Source organism: Delphinus delphis, chromosome 2 (assembly GCF_949987515.2).
Source record: "Delphinus delphis chromosome 2, mDelDel1.2, whole genome shotgun sequence".
NCBI classification, from domain to species: domain Eukaryota; kingdom Metazoa; phylum Chordata; class Mammalia; order Artiodactyla; family Delphinidae; genus Delphinus; species Delphinus delphis.
The window spans coordinates 2,327,173-2,350,810 of NC_082684.1; the positions used below are offsets into that span (position 1 = coordinate 2,327,173).

General features: G+C 43.5%; 1 protein-coding gene across 2 annotated transcripts in view; it reads left to right on the top strand.

The window, feature by feature from the left end:
* The first annotated feature begins 1,356 nt into the window (after positions 1–1,356).
* Positions 1,357–23,638, top strand: part of PPP1R13B (protein phosphatase 1 regulatory subunit 13B) — a 74,225-nt gene continuing 51,943 nt past the window's right edge. The window contains exon 1 of one of the 2 annotated variants that reach the window (XM_060003841.1): positions 1,357–1,739. In XM_060003841.1, coding sequence (XP_059859824.1) covers positions 1,731–1,739 — 9 coding nt within the window. In that variant the 5' untranslated portion in view covers positions 1,357–1,730. The remainder of the gene's footprint in view (positions 1,740–23,638) is intronic. The other variant, XM_060003842.1, reaches the window with a different exon arrangement.

Genomic DNA, 23,638 nt, shown 5'->3' on the forward strand with positions numbered 1-23,638 from the left:
TACTAAGCCTGCTTGCTAATGATAGCGTAACTACAGAAAACTACGATTTATGGAGCAGCTCCCATGGGCCCCAAACTGCTAAATCTCCCTAAATATGAGGCAGGTGTTATGATTCCTGTAATTTCCCATTACAGAGATGGGCAAATTGAGATACAGAGAGAAGATGTAGCTTGTCTAAGATCATACTGTGAGGGTGTGGCCGAGGCAGTGTCTGTCTAACTGGAAAGTCCTACACTCTCAACCACTAACCCCCTTGGCCAAGAGGAGTATGGTGTTGCTCTCTGGCCTCTTTGTCCCTCAGCCCCACCCAGCAGCCTCAGGCCCCTCAAAGGAGCAGACAGGCTAGGGATGGACTCTGACCACCACCTGCTGTCATCTCTAAGTAGCTGAGCCCTTCCCAAGGTGGGTTTGGGGCCATAAACAGACCCCTATGCTCCGGATGCTCAAGGAAGTTTTAGAGCTGCCTGTGGAGTGCATCAGTTACCATCTCATCTCTCTCAGGGTTCCAGTGAGTGGTACAGTGTGGAGGGCACAGAAAGGATGCCTGCCCATTGGCCGGCCTTCACTGAGAGTCTGCTCAGCCCCTGCCCTGGCCTCTGTTACTCGGGCGCTCAGACCTGAGTGGGTGGCGTCACGGGAGAGAGGGCTGTAAAGAGAGACCCGGACCCTGGAGAGACGGACTGGGCGCTGCCCGGAGACGTCTGAGCATCGAAGGATGCTGGTACAGGTGCGCACAGGCATTCTAGGCCGGGGGTATCGCCTGTGTGAAGGGCCAAGGCTGAAGAGCGGTCACGTGCCCGGGAAGATCGGCTGGCCGTAGGGAAAGGGCAGCGGGAGTCGCAGAACACGCGGGGAGGTAGTGGTGTCGGGGAACAGGTGCCCAGGGACCGAGCGCCACGCCGGTTCGTGGGTTCATCTTGAGCAATGCGGAGCCGGGTCACTTGCATGGTTTGGGGCGCACCTACACCCTTCCAATTCGGCCCCTGACCTGCAGCCCCACCGGGCGCCGGGAGCCGGGGGTCAGGACGCGGTCAAAGGCGGGCGCGCGCGCCGTCGCCACGGGATGCGCCCCGCCCCCTCTGGCCTCCCTGAGTTGGGGTTCGAGTCTCGGCCCTACCGTGACCCGCTGCGGTGCCCCGGCCGGACCCTTCCTTCTTTGGACCTCGGTTTTCCCATGCCCGACGTCTCCGAGGGTCCGGGATCTTGGCCCCGCACGGCCTGGAGCCCACAGGCCGTCACGCCGGGCGGGGCAGCGGTCCAGCTTCCGCAGCACTCCCGCCCCTCCCCCGCCCGCCCGCGGGAGCGCGGACGCGCTCGTACCTGGCCGCGGCCGGGAGCGAGGTTGGGCGGGCGGGGCAGAGATGCCCCACCCCCGGACCCGCCCCCAGCACAGTCGGGCCAATCGGAGGGGGCGGCTGGCCCCGTGTGGGGCGACGCGCTGGGGGCAGGGCCTGCGGGGGCTGAGGGGAGTCCGCGGGCTGGCGGCGGGAGGCGGTCGGGCGGAGGTGGTGGCGACGACGACCCGTCCTGAGACAGCGACGCAGCGAGCCGGCGGCCACGACAGGGCCGGCCAGGCTCCGCAGCCCGCTGCAGCCGCCGCCTCGCCGTGAGGGCCCGAGAGCGCGGCGGCGGGCGCGCGGCCTGTGAAGGCGGCCGGAGCGGCGGGCGCGGCGCGGCGCGACGCCGAGCGTCCTGTCAGGCGGCGGAGGGCGCCGCGGACCCGCGCCGCGATGATGCCGGTGGGTGCGGGCGGCGGCGGTTTCCTCCGCGGGCGGCTGGCCAAGCCTCCTTCCTCCCGCGGCTCCCGGCCCTCGGTGCCCGCGCGAGCCCGGCGGGCCGGGCGGGCGGGGAAGGAAGTGGCCTGGCGGGCGCGCCCGGCCCCGGCGCTCCCCGGGCGGGCAGGTGGGGCGGCGCCGGCTGTCAGCGAGGGCTGAGCCGGCGTCCGGGGGTCCTTGGTCCGGGGGTCGCTTCGGGGTCCGGGTGCGGGGGCCGGCGTGGTCGGGGGTAGGTCCGGGCGGGGGTCCCGGGCCGGCGCCCCCTCCCTTGGCCGCGGTGCGGCCCTTCCTGCCGAGCCTCCCCGGCCGCACTGCCCGGGAGGGGAAGCCGGAGGTGAAATTGGAGCCGGTCGGTTTTCCCCGTGCGTCCCGGCGGGGGGTCGGACGGGGAGGCAGGGGTGTCGTTTGGCGCTCGCCCCGTTTCGGGGTCTCGAGGCGCCTCTGCCCCCCGCCTGAAATGGGCCGGTGTCGTATTTGGTGTCGGCAGTGTGGGCACCCCCGTGTGGTGTTCCCACGCTAGAAACCCACATTTCTCCGTAGCCCTTTCCTGATTCTGGAATCCTGTTGTATTATATTTAGGAATTTACTTTACATTCCTTACTTAGGAATGGATTTAGAGAGCCGTTTTAGGAATTCCCTTTCACCGTGCCTTCGAGATTTGTACATTTTGCGTTAACTGGCCTGTTGTCAGTGTGCTTTGAAGGTTGAACTAGGTTCGTTTGTGGTGGTGCCGCCTTTGTCCTGCCCTCAAGGATGCGTTGTACTAGGAAGAAGACAGTGCTCATTAAATTTGCCATTCTCCTACCTGACCTTTTCCTTTACCTGTAATCTAAATAGCAGTGGGTGCTGAATTATAATTTTTTCATCTGGCTTTTTGTGAAGTAAATGTCATGTGAAAAAAATGAAGGGCTGGTGGTACCCTGTTGGATGTATTGGTTTTCTGAGTGCCTGTATATTAAGTAAAATTCTCAAACACATTTATAGTAAAGTAACAACAAAATCGTTCTTTTAGCCTACAATTTCTACATTGAAAATCACATTTCAGAAGGAAAGTACCGTTTCTCTGCATTTTCTGCTTGAATACTGTTATTCTGCTATGCCTGCACCCAAGGACATTTAGATCAGAATTTTTTTTCCCAGATCTTTCAAGTCATTTCCTGTCTCTTGATAATCTCTTCTCCCCTTTTTGAACTGATTCCAACACACCGTGTTTGCAGAGTCTTAAGGTTTGACCTAGTTGATCCTTAGATCCTTCTTTGGCATCAGAGCTTGTTGTATTTTTAAACGTTTGGTTTTAAATGAGTGATTGTCTTGTAATGGAAGGAGAACTGGATGAGCCTCAGAAGAACCAGAATCAAGTACTGGTTCTGCTACTTTTTAGCAATGTGACCTTGAACAAGTCAAGGTCTCCAAGCCTGGAATTACCTCTAAAGCAGGGATAAAAACATCCCAATATCTGAGGGCTGTCCTGAGGATCAAAAAGGATGATGTGTCCAATAGTGCTTGTCAAACAGAATGCCCTGCAAATATTTTTTATGGTTAATATGGCTCTGAATTGTCAATTTCTAATTTTAACATCTGCAAGATAAGGCGTTTGGAAACAGTTCCCTCCCTATTTCTCACTGGCTAGATTTGGAAAAGGCACTATGGTGTTTTGGAATTTTGAAACCACTTTTAGTTAAATCCTGTAACAGTTGATGCCATAGTAATATTGAAGGATATCTATAAAATTTTGACTGGTTTCATCATTGTATGATGTTTCATTTTAAATACCCTGTTAAGAAATTTGGCTTACATTTTCCATATGGTACACTCAGACATTTTACTTCTATTCCTCACATAGTTAGAATTTCTAGTCTGAACCTTACCAGGTTTCCTTTTTACGACGTTTGCTTAGCTGGCAATTGGGAAATTTCTTTATGATACTCATAATAATCAAATGTTGTTTTTAAAAAACAGGCCTACTATTTAAAACACACTGCTTTTATTTTTAAATGCCTTCTAGAAACAGATGGTATTTCTCTTAGTCCCTCTTTTGTGGTCTTTACTTTGTATTTCCTTCTTGTTCCCTAAAAGTACGACTTTTAGGATTGAGTCCTTCCTCTATAAATGTAGTTGGCGTTGGTTGTAAATTTAATAGAAGTTTTAGGAACACGCCATTCTTACTTGATACTATCTTAAACTATGTATCCAAGGTATAAATGAGATTTTTTCTTTATTATATATTTGGTGTTCATCATCATCGTCATGAATCATCAAAGGAGGGTTAGATCGCATTTTGCATAGTTTGTATAGAGTAGCACTACCCAATAGGAATGTAATGAGTGACACAAATGGGACTTAAGTTTTTCTAGTAATTGGTATTATTATTATTATTATTTGCGGTACGCGGGCCTCTCACTGCTGAGGCCTCTCCCGTTGCGGTACGCGGGCCTCTCACTGCTGAGGCTCCGGACGCGCAGGCTCAACGGCCATGGCTCACGGGCCCAGCCGCTCCGTGGCATGTGGGATCTTCCCAGACCGGGGCACGAACCCGCGTCCCCTGCATCGGCAGGCGGACTCTCAACCACTGCGCCACCAGGGAAGCCCTTGGTATTATTTTTAATAGTATCTTTTATTAACTCAGTATATCAAAAATATTATCATTTTAACATTGTAATCAGTATGAAAAATTTACTAATGGATATTTTACTTTTTTTTGGTACTAAGTCATTGAAAGCCAGTGTGAATCCAGTAAAGTTTTACATATATAGCACACCTCATTTCAGATTAGGACATTTCAAGTGCTCAGTAGCTACATGTAGCTGGTGGCTACTCTATTGAACAACACAGGTTTAGAGTATATTCTACTTATTTGAGAGTCTGTAATAACTTTTAATTGATCAGATGGCTTACTTTTACTTACTGCAAAAAAAAAAAAAGATTTTATTAGTACAGTTTTATTGAAATAAAGACTAGTCTATAGGGATAACTCTTCTGAAGACTACAGTATTAAGTACAGCAACAAAGTTTTTTTTTTGTTGTTGTTGTTGTTGTTTTTTTAGCGGCACTTGGGCCTCTCACTGTTGGGGCCTCTCCCGTTGCGGAGCACAGGCTCAGCGGCCATGGCTCACGGGCCCAGCCGCTCCGCAGCCTGTGGGATTTTCCCGGACCGGGGCACGAACCCGTGTCCCCTACATCGGCAGGCGGACTCTCAACCACTGCGCCACCAGGGAAGCCCAAGCAACAAAGTTTTGCAGCTATTTAACTTCCTACAATTCAGTTTAGTTATAGTGAGCAGTCAGTGTATGGTGTTTGTCATTATGCGCTAAAGCACTGCATCTTACAGGCTTTGTGGTGGTGTCTCTATTTTTATGGAGAACTGAGGCTCAGGAAGTAAAACTTGGCTAAGGTCCCCCAGATAGTAAGTGGTAAAACAAGGTTTGAAAACAAACTGTCTGACTGAAAAGCCTTTGCTCCTAGCCGTTGTACCAGTCACTTACTTGCTATGTAGTCAAGGCATTTTGCTAGAGGTGCTGGTAAGTTGAATTGGGCTAAATATTTTCCCCTGATGCTTAGCTCAAATGGAGCTTAATATTTAAAAGATTCTCATGGTGAATCTTTTTGATAAAAGGCGATAGTTTTCGCCATCTTGAGTTTGGGGACAACTCTGTTTTTTTGGTTTTTTGTTTGTTTGTTTTTGCGATACGCGGGCCTCTCACTGTTGTGGCCTCTCCCGTTGCGGAACACAGGCTCCGGACACGCAGGCTCAGCAGCCATGGCTCACGGGCCCAGCCGCTCTGCAGCATGTGGGATCTTCCCGGACCGGGGCACAAACCCGCGTCCCCTGCATCGGCAGGCGGACTCCCAACCACTGCGCCACCGGGGAAGCCCGACAACTCTATTTTAAATGTAAATGTGTTAAATGTCTCTTTTTTCCTCAGCGTCCTACTTTGAAAAGTTTATGCCAGCATATATGCCTAAGAGTTACTTAGAATTTTTAGCATGATAGAAACTTAAAATATCACCAGGTTACTGTATTGAAGTTATATAACTGGTTGTCAACATGCATTTTTGTGTGTTTGCACAGATGGGCAGTAACTTCCCAGCAAATTTTGGTGGGATTTTGATGCCTTGAAGTGCTGTTGCCATAGTTATTTCACAAACTATGGTTCTAGGGCTGAACCGAGGAATGGTGGTAATCAGGTTCTATTGTGACACTTTCTTGGCTCGATTGCTTTGTTTTATTTCACTGCAAAGATAGCCGTATGACTGTTGTTCACACTAATTGGTAAGCAAAAGCTGCTGTTACTAGATTTTGTAAAATAAAAATCTTTGCATGGTGACATCATACAGAACAATAAAAGACTGGAAAATGAGGTAGTTTTGATTAAAATTAATAAGAGACATTCGAAATGTTAGTGTCTAATTCAGAACAGGGTCTTGCTAGGAGTATTGTTAAGTGTGTCTAGAGAAAATGTTAACTGAAGTTTCGGCAGCATCATGATTTATAACATATGTTGTGATTGCAGTCATAGTAGGTCAAGCAAATGCAAAGGCCCTGTGGTAGGAGTGTGCCCAACATTCTGGAGAAACAAAAGGAGGCCTTTGTGGCTGGAGCAGAGTATGTGGGGGGGCGGGGCGCGAGAGTGGAGAAGATGAAGTCAGGAAGGTAATGGTGGTGAGCGGATGAGTTAGGATCTTAAAGGGCCTTTTAAGGGCCTTATAGAGGACGTGGAGAGAAATTTCTTTTGGAAGAAATGAAACACAGTGGTTTACTTATTGTATCATAAGTAGCTCTGAATAGCAGGCATTGCCCAGGTGACTTCACTGTAGCAGAGTATGGGCCCTGGTGTCAGTTGGCTGAAGTGTGGATTCTGACATCACCGTTTATTGGCTCTCTGACCCTGGGTAAAGTTACTTGATTCCTCAGTTCTTTGTCTTTAAACTGAGGATAATAATAATAGTAACCTTAGGGTTGTTAGGAGGATCAGATGGATTATTACAGCAAAAGGTGCCTGTTGTGTGGTAAATGCAAATGTTAGTTATATGTAATAAGTTTCATTTCCTCTGGAAAGCTTTCCCATCTTTGCCTTGGCCAAATACACCAGTAGAGACCTTCAACCTGGTGTGCCTTTTTTTTTTTTGAAGATATAATTCACATACCATAAAATTTACCTTTTAAGGTGTACAATTTAGTGGTTTTCAGTGTATTTACAAGATTGTACAACCTTTGCCACTATTTGATTCCAGAACATTTTGCCTGGTCTACCTTTGCAATACTTGTAGTGCAGTCTTAAACATTTGTTTGTGTGACTGGTAAATGTCTTTCTTGTCCTAGACTGTAATTTTCATGGCAGCAGGAGCTGTCTCTTTTTATTTGCTATTTACCACCAGTGCCTGTCCCAGTGACTGGCCACATAGTTGGTGTTTGGTGACGATTTTTTGAATGAAAGAAGGTATGATGTGGAAAGTAGTGTCAGACCCCATTGTGAAGAGGTGTGTGTGTGTTCTAATGGGGTTCGCACTTGATCCCGTGGGTGATCAGAAACCACCAAATGTTTTTAAGAAGTGGAATGATGCAGTCAAATTTGTATGGTAGAGGGAGAATTCTGGAGCCAAGGCCGGGGGATGGACTGTGGAGGAAGGGAAATTAAAAAGAAACAGGAAGAACAGTTAGGAGACCAGCTGGTGCAGGTCAGACTTGACATGAAGGTCAAGGGAAAGAGCCAGTCAATAGGAGGTAAAATAGATCTGATGGAGTGAGAGGGTGTGTGAGAGTGTGCGTACATGTGAGTGTGTGTACTGACGTGTAAGTGTGTGTGATTAACAGGAAGGAAGTACAGTGGCTGGAGTTGAGGATAACAGGTTTATTGCTTCAGCAGCCGGGCTTGTCTTTCCTGTAACCAAGATAGAGAACACGTGAGATAGGTTTAGAGGGCTGTAAGGGGATGAATGAGGTTTATTTTGGGTGTGTTGAGCTTGAGATGCCTGCTATGTCCTGCCTGAAAGATGTTACTCTTAAATCTTAAGGTAAAATAAACATATTGAGTTAAAAAAATCATTTGCCCTATATTAAGTGATTTTTAATGTTGTGTTTTTGGTGTTCTAGATTACTGCCTGGGCATTTGTGGCATGCCACACACATGTGTCATCCCTTGTACTTGTCATTTTGCCTGATCAGCCCCACCCAGAGCCCCCGCTAGACCCAGCTTCATGGGACAGTGGCTGGCCTGGGCCTCCTCCATCTTTGTGGAGTATATATGCACACTTTTTATAGCAGTGTAATCTGTGTCTCTGTATTGATAGTTTGTATTTTGCTTTTTGCTCTATTGCATGCTTATAGTTCTATCTCATGGCAGTCTTGAAAATAACATCAGTAAATAATTAAACTCAAAAAAAAATTAAACTCAAATGATCAAAATATAGACAGATTTTTGTGTTAGAATAGGAATGAGAAGTGAGATTTTGTCAAAATGTGAAGAACGATGAAGTAAAGTGTGATGATTTCAGGATTAACAGAAAAAAAAAACCCAACAATACGAACAGAGTATTTATGATAGAAATACAGATGTAAAACAGGGGGCATAGTGATTATCAGCTCAAACTCTGAAGCTAAGACTGTCTGGTTTCAAAGTCTAGCTTTGCCACTTACCAGCTCTGTGACCTTGGACAAATTATTTAACCTCTTTGTGTCTTATTTTCCTCTTTAAAAATGGGTTTTAATAGCAGTGTATTTCAAAACGTGGTTGTGAGGATTGTCAACTGCTTAGTGCATTCTGTTGATAACATCTGCTCCTCTTAGTTTTCTCTAGCAACCATAAGGCCTCATGGCAGAGAGGATTCAGTCAGCAAAGGACCATAAGTGAACTTTACGCCACCTAGGTAGAATACCTGTGTTCTTTCTGCCAGGAGAACTAGGTGGTAATTGCAAAATCTATCAAGTTGATAGGACAGAGCCGGATGGTTTGTGTTTCTTAGAAATGAAGGTTTACCTTCTCTTTCCAGTACCCTCTGTTATCCAGACCACAGCTCAAAACCAGCTCAGATTCACTTCACTCAGTGTTTTGTCAGCAGAAAAGCTCACCCCCTGCTCTCTGGTCTCTACCTAATTGGCACGTTCCAGGCCACCCTGTATAAAATGTCCCTCCCTGATTGTACTTCATTTTTCTTTATAGTACTTATGTCCACCTAGCAGATATTTGTGGAGGCTCCATGAAAGTGGGGCTTCATTTTCTTTTCCCACTGCAGGATCCCCAGTGCTTAGGATACTGCCTGCCTCTGGTCAGCATTCAGTAAGTACTTGTTTACTGAATGACCTCAGCAGGCATTTAGGGCACATCCCTTATATGCTGGGTCTGTGCCAGGGCTGGCACAGTCCCTGCTCTCAGTGAGCTCACGGTGGGGAACAATCATGTAAATAAAAAGTGCCATTCTGAAAGATAAAGACTGTGCGCCTGGCAGAGTACAAGCTATGTACGGCAGGGCACAGTGGTGAGAGGAGTCTTCTCAGCCTTGGGATGTCGGGGGAATTTTCACAGAGGAGGTGACATTTGAATGGAGTTGAGAAGGATGAGGAAGAAGGGATTTTAGGTAGAGGCCTTAATGTTTGCAGGGCATTGAGATCTGAATTGGTGTAGTATATTGAGGGAAGTTGCTTGGAGCTTAAGGCCAGATGAAGCAAGGGGGCTAGAAAGGAGGTCAGTAGAGGTCAGATTCTGAGGGCCATGTGTGACCTGCATGAAAGTTTGAACTTGATCCTGAGAAAGATATGAAACTGTTGAAGTTGGTTGTTTTTTTTTAAACTGCGGTAAAATATACATAACAAAATTTACCATTTTAACCATTTTTAAGTGTACAGTTCTGCGGAATTAAGCACATTCACATTGTTCAGTAGCCATCGCCACCATTCATCTTCAGAACTTTTTCATCTCTAACTGAAACTACCGTTGCAGGATTTTAAGGAGAGTTGTAAATGCTCTAATTTATGTTAAAGTTGGCATTAAGTGTCTGGAATCAATGAGAAGAGTCTACCAGGATAGTCAAGGCAGAAAAGGGTCTCCGAGCAGTCAAAGTAGTTGTCAAAGAATCATGCGTTGAAGCTAACTTGGAGGTGATCCTCCTCAGCCCTCACTTATCATTGATTCGTAGGTGTTAGTTCTAATTTACCTGGCTTCTAAATCTTTAGAAGCTGCATCCGAGGTTGCTGGAGGGGTGTAGCTGTGGGCAGACATGCTGCTGGAAACCGTAGAAAGAAACAGCTTTAAGAAAACCTGAGGTTGTGGTCTGAGGGTGGGCATCCTGACCTCAGTCAACACCAAAGATAGCACAATGACAGATTACAGACTACACACAGGGTGGTGGTTAAAGGTCCTCATGATGACTGAGTCATCAAGAAAAGACTAAATAATATCAGTAATGTAGACAGCAGCTGGACACATTTTAGATGAGCTCTGTCCAGTAGGAACATAATGTGAGCCAAAAATGCAATTTTAAATTTTCTGGTAGCCACATAAAAAAGTGAAATTAATTTTAATAATATATTTTATTTAACTCACTATATCCAAAAATTATTTAAACATGCATTTAATATTAAAACATGATGGGTGAGGTGTTTTACATTCATTTTTTTCATACTAAGCCTCTCAAATTCCAGGACACATTGTATACATACAGCACACCTGATTTTGGACTAGCCACATTTCAAGTTCTCAGTAGCCATGTGTGCCTAGTGGCCATATCAAATGGACAGCACAGTTTCAGATTTTGGCTCAGACAAAGGGGTTAGATGCTCAGCTATTCAGAGAATGCTATCATTCATAAGAATTAATTCCTCAAGGATTATACATGGCTGGTGTTTTGTTTTATTTATTTTTTTAATTAATTATTTATTTTTGGCTGCGTTGGGTCTTCATTGCTGTGCGCGGGCTTTCTCTAGTTGCAGCAAGCAGGGGGCTACTCTTCGTTGCGGTGGCTTCTCTTGTGGAGCACGGGCTCTAGGCGTGCGGGCTTCAGTAGTGTGGCACGTGGGCTCAGTAGTTGTGGCTCGTGGGCTCCAGAGCGCAAGCTCAGTAGTTGTGGTTCATGGGCCCAGCCGCTCCGCAGCATGTGGGATCTTCCCAGATCACTGCTCAAACCTGTGTCTCCTGCATTGGCAGGCAGATTCTTAACCACTGTGCCACCAGCGAAGTCCCTGGTGTTTTATTATAGTAGTTTTCATTTACTAATTTTTGCTTTTATTTTCGAAAAACTATTGAGGGACAGTGTAATGCAGTAGTTAAAGAGCACGGATTTGGGGGTAGACTGTCTGGGCTTGAATTTCAACTATTTAATTTCCTACCTATGTGATCTCGGGTGAGTTAATCTCTCTGTGTCTTAGTGTCCTCATCTGTAAAATGGAGGTCATAGTAGTACCTACCTCGCTGGTTTTGTAAGTATTAAATGAGTTATATATAAAGAACCTATAACAGTGCCTGGTCTATTATAATAAGCACTATAGATGTGTGCTTTTATCCTCCAAATGTTGAGCATCTCCAAAATGTTAAATGATCTTGATTCAGTACATTTAAAAAACATTTTTGCTTTGGAGACTGCTTAATTTAGATAGGTATTTAACAAGTTTTCACAGGTGAAAAATTGTAATTTTGTGAGGATATATTCTAATTGATGTCTTTGGGTAACTAATTTTATTGTTTGCTGGGACATTAAGGGTGCTTAACAACCACAGAAATAGTGTAATTAATAATTAAAGGATTTAGGATTCTAATTAGGAAAAATTTGAGAGGATGATTTTATCAACATTTAACTACTAGTACTGTTACAGTTAAACTACTCTCTCTCAGAAACACTTCATCAGCCCTAGTATGTCTGGGAAGACTACCTAGTTCAGTTTTCCTTCAGTATATTCTAACACTGAATTATTTTGAGAGTTTCACCTTCTACTGTCATTTGTAAATAGAGTAGAAAAGGATAGCAAAAGTAAACCCAAAATATAAAAAGAACACTGTGGAAGACATTTAAGAGGAGGTCCTTTATCACCTTCTAGAGTGAAGCATGGCTGGAAACATAACCAAATTAGGGTATGGTTATTTAAATGTCAAGTTTTTGGCACAGAAGAAGGCAGTGCCTAATGGGGTTTATTTAATCATGGCTGTTTTCATCTGTCATTGATTGGTGGTCTGTGGAACAGTTAAGCAGACTCTCTGCTTAGAGCATAATCTCCATACACAAAAATAAACTCAAAATGGATTAAAGACCTAAATGTAAGACCAGATACTATAAAACTCTTAGAGGAAAACATAGGCAGAACACCCTCTGACATAAATCGCAGAAAAATCTTTTTTGGTCCACCTCCTGGAGTAATGAAAATAAAAACAGAAATAAACAAATGGGGCTTAATTAAACTTAGAAGCTTTTGCACAGTAAAGGAAACCATCAGCACAACGAAAAGAAAACGCACATAATGGGAGAAAATATTTGCAAACGAAGCGACTGACAAGGGATTAATCTCCAAAATATACAAACAGCTCATGTTTAATATCAAAAAACAACCCAATCGAAAAATAGGCGCCCTGGTGGCGCAGTGGTCCATCTAAATGTCCATCGACAGAGGAATGGATAAAGAAGATGTGGTACATATATACAGTGGAGTATTAGCCATAAACAAAGAACGAAATAATGCCATTTGCAGCAACATGGATGGACCTAGAGATTGTAATAGTGAGTGAAGTAAGTCAGACAGAGAAAGACAAATATCATATGATAGCGCTTCCATGTGGAATTTAAAGAAATGGTACAGGGCTTCCCTGGTGGCGCAGTGGTCAAGAAGCTGCCTGCCAATGCAGGGGACATGGGTTCGGGCCCTGGTCCGGGAAGATCCCACATGCCGTGGAGAAACTAAGCCCATGCCCCATGACTACTGAGCCTGTGCTCGAGAGCCTGCGAACCACGACTCCTGAGCCTGTGTGCCACAACTACTGAAGCCCGTGCACCTAGAACTCTGCAACAAGAGAAGCCACCGCAAAGAAAAGCACGCACACCACAACGAAGAGTAAGTATTCCCTGCTCGCCTCAGCTTGAGAAAGCCCACGCACGGCAATGAAGACCCAACACAACCAAAAAATAAGTAAATAAATTTATAATTTAAAAAAAAGAGACACATTAGAAAAAAAGAAATATGGTACAAATGAACCTGTTTACAAAACAGCAGTTGAGTCACAGATGTAGAAAACAAACTTGTGGTTACCAAGGGGGAAAGGAAGGAGGAGGGATAAATCGGGAGATTGGGAATGACATATACACACTACTATATATAGAACAGATAATTAATAAGAACCTACTGAATAGCATGGGGAACTCTATTCAATACTCTGTAATGACCTATATGGGAATAGAATCTAAAAAAAGTGGATATATGTTTATGTATAACTGACTCACTTTGCTGTACAGCAGAAACTAACACAACATTGTAAATCAACTATACTCCAATTAAAAAATGAATAAAAATTTAAAAAAAAAAACAAAAGAACATAATCTACTTACCCCCTGGCTCCCGCACGCATTCTCCACTCCCCTTCAAGGCTAACTCCTTTAGTCTCAGCCTACATGTTGCTTCCTTTGGGAAGTCTTCCCTGGTGCTGGCATCTGGATCAGGCTGTCCTTCTGTGGGGTCTCATGGCACTCTGTAGTTTCCCACTGTAGTTTCCTGGTGTCTCTTCTCTGTCTCAGCTCAAGGTTCAGTGACTGGGGCGATGTTGACAGTCTGTGTCCTGAGCCTGGCCCAGGGCCATGTCGGGCTCAGTAAAATTTTCCTAAATGAATGAGTGATCCTGTAAGTGTGTCCAGTTTATGTTATATACATTGTAATACTTTGCTTTACATTATGGGTTTTGGTTTTTTGTGTCTATTATACTGCAGTGTCTTGTCATAAACACGGGAGGATAATTATCTCCTTATATGGTTATTTGCCTCTAGAATCGAACAAATCCTCAAATATCATGGTTAACGGAGAATACCTCATGGTCCAGTTGGTTTCTGGTGGGAGTCCTTTTGGAGAGTTGCTGATAATCAGATACTAAGGCTCATATGGGGTAACTGGGAGGGAAAATGGGATATTTTTATAGTAGCAGTAGCAGCTGCTTATGCTTTTTTTTTTTTTTTGATGTGGACCATTTTTAAAGTCTTTACTGAATTTGTTACAATATTGCTTCTGTTTTATGTTTTTTTGTTTGTTTGGTTTTTGGCCCTGAGGCATGTGGGATCTTAGCTCCCCAACCAGAGATCGACCTCACCCCCTGCATCAGAAGGCAAAGTCTTAACCACTGGACCGTCAGGGAAGTCCCCTGCTTATACTTTTTTTTTTTTGCGGTACGAGGGCCTCTCACTGTTGTGGTCTCTCCCTCCCGGACGCGCAGGCTCAGCGGCCATGGCTCACGGGCGCAGCCACTCCGCGGCATGTTGGGATCCTCCCAGACCGGGACATGAACCCGTGTCCCCTGCATCGGCAGGCAGACTCTCAACCACTGCGCCACCAGGGAAGCCCCCCTGCTTATACTTTTGATAGTCAAGTCAAAGTAGCTAAGTTCCATGACTAAATTTAATGGAAAATTATCTTTTGTTTTTGTTTTGCCAGTTTTTTTTGTTACGCAAAATTAAGAGATTAAGAGATTAAATTAAGAGATTAAAATCTCTTAATCTGAAGCTTTATGGTTAATCATACAATAGAAGAGCCCATTTCTATCAGTTGATGAGGTTTTGGCTAATATTCAGAGAAGTCTGGTGCTAGAGGTTACCAAGGTCAAAATTCTGCACCACCATGGAGTCAGGCAGGACGAGACTATAAACTCAGGGTTAGTAGTCTTTTGGAGGCTCAAGTAGACATTTAAATTGTTGCAGAATTTCACTGCCTTCGTATCTTGCCATCCCCCTCCTCAAGTAGTACCTAGCAAAATCTACTTTAAGTGCCTTGCACTTTGGTTTTGAAATTTTTAATTTCTTGTGGGTTGAAGACTTATTAGTTTGTCATAAAACCATGGATTACGATCTCTATTACTACAGAGTGAGGAGGGGTACAGGATGAATAACTGCTAAGATTGTTTCTAGTGCTAACTTTTTATGATGTTGTATTAGAGCTGAATAGAGGGATCTCCATGTGAAAGCCCTCTGTTAGGGAAGCTCCTGGGGAAGCAGGTGGGTCTGAGCTGGCATTACAGGTGAATTCTGAGATGGAGAGAGGCCAAGTGACCCAGACCGAGAATGGCGTTAGAGCTATACTTTCAAAAGATATGTTTGTGCCTCCATGATATGCCAGGGCACTGTGAAAGATATGAATGGCATAGGAGGGAAGGTAAACGAGGTACAAAAAAAGTGACATTCATCAGATATTTACACAACAAATATTTATTAACTCTTATTATATGCCAACACAATGCTAGGCATTGGAGACTTAAAGATACTGATTCCCTGTCTTCAAGGGGTTTGTAGTCTAGTTGACAGAAACTTTCAAAACAAGTACCTTGTGGGACCGAGTGTCTGAGAACACAGACTTTGGAATCAGGTAGGCCTGGGTCCAGCCTTGGCCCTGCCACTTACTCTGTGACCTTAAACAAGTCACATACCTGTTGGAGTTTATCTCCTCATCTGAAAGTAACAGTGTCTCTCAATAAATAATGGTGTGGCCATAGGGAGAAATAATATATAGCCTAAAAAAAAGGAGTAGAACTGTGTGAATTCTTATGGAAAAATGCCCCAAATGTAGTGTTGGCTGAAAAACCCGTTTTCTACTTAATGTGATCTCACTGTAAAAAAGAAGAAAAGAGTTTTGTGGTGGAGAGAAAGGTCTAAAAGGATATATACCAGCTGTTTAAAAGTGTGAGTCATTAGGGGGACTGTCTGTTTTTTATTACATCTGTTGTTAGACTCTAAAAAAAAATTACGTGGGTGTTAATTTGCCACCTAAAAAATAATAAGGATAATAGAAAAAAAAGAAAAAGCCCCAAAGAAAAACAAAAACCTCTTCCCAGGATTTCTGGCGGGATTGAACAATATTATGCATTGGAGAATGCTCAGCATGAGGTCTAGCACATAGTGTCAATCAGTAAATGGGTGCCGTTACTTTTATTGCTGTTCACAGCAGCTGAGGAGGAAGATGGGTGCTGGACTGCAGAACCCTTGAAAGTTGAAGTTAGGTTCTGTGGTTTGAATTTCCAAGGTCAGTTGACTCCTTGGATGTAGGATCTTGGTTGTCCTGTGGGTGTCCTTGGTTATCCCACGGGGCCCAGATCTGGTGACTAGGGTCGTTGTGGTCCATGAGCTTTTTCTGGCCTTGGCTGAAAGAGAGAGACCCACAGCTGGGTGAGGTGTGCCAAACCTACATGCCAAGCCCCTCCCCCCTCCCCTCATTCTCTTTTGAGGATAGAAACACTGTCTGCCTCATCTTGAAGGGAGGGAGAGAGGTGGCCTGCCAAGCTGTGCTGTCTGTCCTAAAAGAGACCTGGGACTCTGATGGGCCTTGTAGCTTTTGGAGTCATCCCCGAGTTTAGATTTGGACCTTGAGTGACGTATCAAGACTCTCTTGGGGGCTTCCCTGGTGGCACAGTGGTTGAGAATCTGCCTGCCAATGCAGGGGACACGGGTCCGAGCCCTGGTCTGGGAAGATCCCACATGCCGCGGAGCAACTAGGCCCGTGAGCCACAACTACTGAGCCTGCGCGTCTGGAGCCTGTGCTCCGCAACAAGAGAGGCCGCAATAGTGAGAGACCCGCGCATCGCGATGAAGAGTGGCCCTCGCTTGCTGCAACTCGAGAAAGTCCTTGCACAGAAACGAAGACCCAACACAGCCAAAAATAAATAATAAAAAAATAATAAGTAAATTAAAAAAAAAATTCTCTTGACCCTGCTTCTTCATCTGTAAAATGGGGATGATGCTCCTACCTCTTTCACTTGCATGTCATAAATGGTTCTTTTCCTTGTTTCTGTTGGATTAAGGGTGGAAAAGAATTTTTTTGAGGTATGATTGATGAGTCATTTTATAAGGCTTACTTTTAAAAAATATTTATTGCTGCAGTGGGGTGGCTTCTCTTGTTGCAAAGCACGGGCTCTAGCCGCACGGGCTTTAGCCGCACGGGCTTCAGTAGTTGTGGCACTCGGGCTCAGTAGTTGTGGTGCACGGGCTTACTAGCTCCACGGCATCCCGGACCAGGGCTCAAACCCATGTCCCCTGCATTGGCAGGCGGATTCTTAACCACAGCACCACCAGGGAGGTCAGGGCTTACTTTTCATCTGCCGGTGAAGTAGATAGTTGGAATGAATATTCATGGGAAAAAAAAATCTATTCTGTAGTTTTCATTTTCTCTTTAGTCCTGATTTTTAAAATATTTGTTGCTTTGTGGTACTCATCTCTTGCGAGTGTTTTCTTGCAGATGAAACAATGTAGTTTTCCATAGGTGTGATTTATACTGGGTGCCCATACATCCAGGTGTGCAAGAGAACATCTTGGTTTTTGCCTGTTGTCCTGGCATTCTGTTTTGTTAGCTTTTTTTCCCCACTCAAAGTGACCATGTTTGGTTCTTAATTATATGGTCACCTAGTTATATCCCAATTGAATGCCTTTTTAACAAATAGTGTCACTTAGCTTACATTTTTCAGGATCCCATTGATAGTCATGGAGTCATTTTCAAAATTTATTATAGGTCTGTTTTCTGATCAGCTACCTTTTATAATTTGCACTTGATAATGTGTTCCTCTGTCAATTTTGTTTCATGGTTCTCTTTTGTAATTTAATTTCAATTCATTTCTATAATTTTTAGTTCTGGCGTTTTTCTAACTTTTGCAGTGCCCAGGGTTGTTGCCAGGTATTTAAATAAACAAGAAAGGAAGGAAATTAGATTTGAGAGAATATTGTATGTCAGGCTTCTTGCTGGACATTTCACAGACCTTCTCATTCAATATTAAGTAAACAGTGTAACTAAATAAACTGCTGAAAGGGAGGCAGCCTGCTGGGCTGAGAATTGAGAGACCTGATTTCAGTCTTGGTTTTGTTACTAATAAGATTTATTAACCTTGACAAATTATTTCCTTCTCTGGGCTTCTGCTTCCTCATCTGTAAAATGGGGAAAGAGTGGTGGTTAGGTAAGTCTCCTTTCTGGCTCTAAGATTTGATGACTGATCTTTATGATAGCTTAAATTTGAAACTCTCAGCATATCCCTTTTAATTGCATTGAATGCTTTTATGAATGGATTAAGAAGCAAGTGGTTATTTACTCTAAAATAACTCAAATTACCAAAAAAATTTTTTATCCTTTCTTTTTCCCCAAACAACTTTACTGACTATTGAAAAAAAATTGAGGCACCTGTGTACTGTCCTCTCAAATTTGCAGCTTAAAATGTATGCTTTTTGTAGGACTGGTATGACTGTTACCTCAGGAAACACAACATTTTATTTTTGTGTTAAAACGTGGATCCTTGTGAGATCACTCTGAGTGCTGAGCCAACAATAATACGTTAACTGTTTTTGTGACCAGAGGGGGAAGAAAACTATTTTGTGGCAGTGTAGGGAGATGATAAGACCAAAGGAAAGGTGATCTGTCAACCTGAGCCCCATTTCCTCTCTTCTTCTGGATGGAGACAGTTGGAGCTTTCAACTTGGTACAGAGCTGGGACTTCCATGTGTTTGCGGAACAGAGTTGCTAAGGCCCTTGACCCTGTGGGGTGGAGGGAAAGGGAGGTAGGTCTCCGTAACAGGATGATCCTGCTTCTCACGTCTTGTGAAATGCTGGCCCTGAAGCGGGTTTTCTTGCTGACCTTTTCTCCCTACTTCCCTCCCACTTTTGCTTTTGGTTTTGTTTTGCTTTTATGCTCTCTGTGCCTGTTTGCAGGTAGAGGACTAGTCAAGGCCTGGGAGGCAGTGTGGCACAGGTTTTCGGGAGCCAGGCAGACTTGTGTGTTCACATCTGAACTCAGCTACCCAGGAACTGCTGTGCCTTGGATGAGCGCTGAACCTTTTTTATACCTCAGGTTTCTCATTTGTAAAACGATAGCAACTTTAGTAGTTGAGTTGATTTTGGTTGCAAGTACTTTCTAAAATCTTAGAAAAGGGACTTCCCTGGCGGTCCAGTGGTTAAGACTGCGCTTCCAGTGCAGGGGGTGTGGGTTCGATCCCTGGTCAGGGAACTAAGATCCCACATGCCGTGAGGTGTGGCCAAAAAATTAAAAAAAAAAATCTTAGAAGGGGCTTTATTGGAAGGATGCTGGAGGGAGAGCTGAACAATGGAATCTTCAGGTGGAGCAGGAACTGGGACGACTCTGGGGACCTTGGCATCAGGGGTGGTGGGCCCCCTCTCTACGGCACAGCCTCTTTCTCAGCATCCACTCCATCAGCAGATCAGAGCTACCTTCACAGTCTAGCCAGCTTCTGTTCTGCACTGCCTCCGGGATTCTCTCTCTCCTGGATTCCTGGGTTCGTCTTCTAAGGGCCTTCCTGTTTCTGTGCTTCTTCACCCTCAGTCTGTTCTCAACAAAGCAGCCGAGTGAGTCTGTAAATCATGATGGTAAAACATGCCACTTCTTAGCTGAACTCTAAGGACTTCCAAGCTCCCTCTGAGCAGAAGCCTAATTAGTAGTTTACCTCTCATCACCTACTCTTCTCCCCTTGATTTCTCTGCTCCAGCCAAGCTGACTCCTTGTTGATTCTGAATCGTACCAGGCATTCCTTCTGCCTCAGGGCCTTTGCACTTGTTCCCTCTGCCTGAGTGCTCTTCTGTCAGGCTGTCTGCAGGCTCATTCTCTCACCTCCTTCCCAGAGGCCTTTTCTAACCACCTTACTTAAAATTAAAATTGCCTTGTTCCCAATCTCCTTTGCCTGCTTTGCTTTTCTCCATAGTATACATCACCACCCACCATACGATACATGTTCTACCTACTTATTTTGTCTCTTTCCTCAAACTATAATGAAAACTCCACAAGCAGACACAAGAACACTGTCTGCTTTGTCAGTGCTGAATCTCCAGCGCCTGGCACACAGTAGGCACTCAGTGGATATCTGTGGGACGAAGAACATTTTTCATCACGTATCTTCCTTAGTTTGAGTCAGCAATGGCAAGAGGGATGGGCATGTAAAATAAGCCTGACCCCTGAAAACTTGCCAAGTGTGCGTCCCAGAGAAGAGGGGAGAGAATTGTCATCTGAAAGCCATCCCAGTTGGGGTCTCTGAGGTTGCCGTGAGGACTGAATTGGTGTATGATTGCCTAGTAGGGGCTAAGAAAATGTTCATTCTTTTCTCTTTCTGAAAACATATAACTTCCTGACAATATTAATACTCAGAAATTCAGTCAGATCTCCATAATAGAGCTTTTTGTTTGGAAAGGTAAAAATTTGGATGTGTGATAATAAGAAAACTTATATGCAGCCTCATGTTGTAATGAGTGATGGAATACATAATTCTCTCTTCAAAAGGAATGGTTTTGAAGTTTTGCAAATTGTACACAGGTTTTTATAAAGGTTCTTCTGGTATCTGAGCAGATCCAAATCTCAGGACCCAGGTCAGGTCAAGAAAGAGGTGAAGACGTGGAGTGGGAAGGCATCAGTTTTCAGTTTAGTCTTTGTTAGTAGGAATTTTTTCCCAGAGGCAGTCTAGGCTGTGGAGTACATTCATCTTTGGATTTTATAATGAGTCTCTACTAATTTACTGTTTTGTATTCATACTTACAGTGTTTTGCTTTTCAAAGGAATGTGTACATTATATATTTGAAGTGAGTTCTTCCATTATAAAAAAAATAGTTTACGTTTCTGATAACTTTTGAATAGAGATTGTTTCTTACTGTTTCATAGGGATGAAGAACTTGAATAGTTGTGTTGTTTTTTGTTTTGTTTTTAAAGGTGTTCACAGCTTTGTTCCTGAGCTATTCAAGTAGAAACTTAAGCTTTGGAGTCAGACACTCTTGGGTCAGACACTCTGGCACTTCTTAGTCACGTGACCTTGGGCAGTCCTTCAGTCTGTATGCAGTGACACGATCATCCTAGCACCTAGCTCCGTAGACCTGTTGGGAGAGTTCAGAGATATAATATGGGTAAACAGAAGGCCTGTCTGTGAACATAGTAAGCACTGAAATAATAGCTATTTTTATTATTAATAAATTGGAAAAGTCCTTTGAAGTTAAGTATCTTGTTATAAACTTCATTCGATTTTAAGCACCTAAGGTATGTCAGAACTAGCATAATTTGAAAAAAACAATTGTAGCTCTGTATGTGTCCTACTTCCAACAAGCAATTTTCCTAAGCATAACATACCAACAAGGCATTTATTATGAAAACTTATTTAAAAACCTTGAGGTTTCTCTTTTTAAAGTTGATGACGAAATTTAGGCAAGTCTTTTTTTTTTAACAGTGGGTTTTATATGGAGATTAGTAAATTAATGTTTAGTTTTCCTTTTCATAGTGATTTCTAGATCCTGGTTACAGTTGTTATTGAACAGTGCTAACACCAAACTTTTTCTTCCGTGGAACTCACCTAATTAGGTGAAACTTTATCCACCATATCACTCTGCTGTAACAACAGTGGTCTGTCTTGTTTCATTAGGACATCTTATCATGGTTCATGTCATTAGTGCCTGAATTTAGATTCCATGAGGCCTAAGGGACACCTATTGAAGTATTTTTCCTTTGTAAATGGCATAGATAATCTCCAGGCACTGGGACTTTTGTTTTCTACACTTGAGTTTTGCTTATTTTTCTAGAGAAATATTTTGAGAATGGTAACTCAGAGCATTATAGGCAAATTCAAAGTAGCATCATGGTTTTTAAGAGCTGGCTCAAACCTGAAAGACAAAATGGACGGAGTCATTTGTAAAGAGATAGGAGGGCTATTGGACTTACTTTTCCTTCATAAATTTTATTCTGATTTTGTACAGATGATGGTATTTGCTATGGTGTCTATACGCGTGATTATATTAAAATGTTCTTCAGAGACATTACTAATTATCCTTGTTTTGAGCTTTGTTTTCTGCTGGCAAAAGGATTAGTACTCAACTTTTGGTATTAGCAGACATGAAAAAACAGGATTTGTACAATTATAAATCTTTATTACTAGAGAAAAGAAAAATATATACAAGGAAATGATATTTATTTATTTATTTATGGTTGCATTGGGTCTTTGTTGATGCACACGGGCTTTCTCTAGTTGTGGCAAGTGGGGGCCACTCTTTGTTGTGGTGTGCCAGCTTCTCATTGCGGTGGCTTCTCGTTGTGGAGCACGGGCTCTAGGCATGTGGGCTTCAGTAGTTGTGGCACGTGAGCTCAGTAGTTATGGCTTGCGGGCTCCAGAGCACAAGCCCAGTGGTTGTGGCGCACAGGCTTAGTTGCTCCGCGGCATGTGGGATCTTCCCGGACCAGGGCTCGAACCCGTGTCCCCTGCATTGGCAGACGGATTCTTAACCACTGCGCCACCAGGGAAGTCCCATAATATTTATTTAAAGTTGTTTCCATTGGGAAAAATATTTTACTGATTATATAGGTTGAATAATTGGTATAGCTAGATATTTTTTAAATACAGCTTTATTGACATGTATTTCACATAACATTCACTCCTTTGAAGTATGCAGTTTAGTGGTTTTAACATATTCACAGACTTGTGTAACTGTTACCACTATCTAATTTTAGAACATTTTCATCACCCCAAGAAGAAACTGTACCCATTAGCAGTCACTTCCTATTCCTCCTTCCCCTTATTCCCTGGCAACCACTAATCTACTTCCTGTCTCTATGGATTTGCCTATTCTGGACATCTCATGTAAATGGAATCACACAACATGTGACCTTTTGTATCTGGCATCTTTCACTTGGCAGTGTTTCTAAGGTTGATCCATGTTTGTAGCATTCACTTCATTCCTTTTTATGATCAAGTAATATTCCATTGTATAGATAGATATACGACATTTGTTTATCCGTTCATCAGTTTGGGCTGTTTCCACTTTTTGGCTGTTATGAGTAATGGTGCTATAAACTTTTTTGTTCAAGTTTTTGTGTAGACATATGTTTTTAATTTTCTTGGGTATATACCTAGGAGTAGATAAATATTTTTAAAAAAATACCTACAGGAATATATTTTCTTGAATTTTACAAAGAAATATGTAGAAAGAGGAAGCCTTATTCTGAAAATTGTTGGTACACCTAATTTAAAATTTTGTAAGGTCAAGAAAATTTAATTAGAACATCTATTAGTGAGATCATCTTTATAGTTGAATAATTAGAAAAAATGCATGATTCTTTGTTCTGGTTCCCTTGTATGATTAACTTTGCATTTTAGATAGCTTCAACTGTAGACACTGGATAAAATTTGGTTAGTTGAGAAGTTATCTAATAATGGGGAGTATACTGTAAGTAGAAGGTATTTATTAAAATTCTGCTGTTTTGCTTTTTTTCTTTTGAAGTGGTTTAGAGTAGTGGTTCAGACCATAGCTTTGGAGTCGGTCAGACCAGGGTTAAATCCAATCCTACTCTGGCATTTATTAGCTCAGTGACCTTGGACAAGTTATTTAACCTCTCCAAGCCTCCTTTCCCTAATCTGTAAAATGAAGGTTGGTATTTATCTCACAAAGTTGGTGTGCGAATTGAGAATGTGTGAAGTGTGTATCACAGTGCCTAGTAATAAGCACTGATAAATGTTGATGGGAGTGCTTTTCCCCCAGTGTAGTGATTTTTTCATTTAATCCTGGGGGGTTTCATGAGGCCCTGAGAGCAGTTTCTTCCAAACTTCTTGGACCATGACCCACACCAAGAAACACCTTTTACAACGTGACCCAGTCTTACACACAATCCTGTATCTCTCTATATGGATATATGTAGTCAGAATTTCAGGAGACAGGACTCAACCTTTACCACATGTAGTGTATT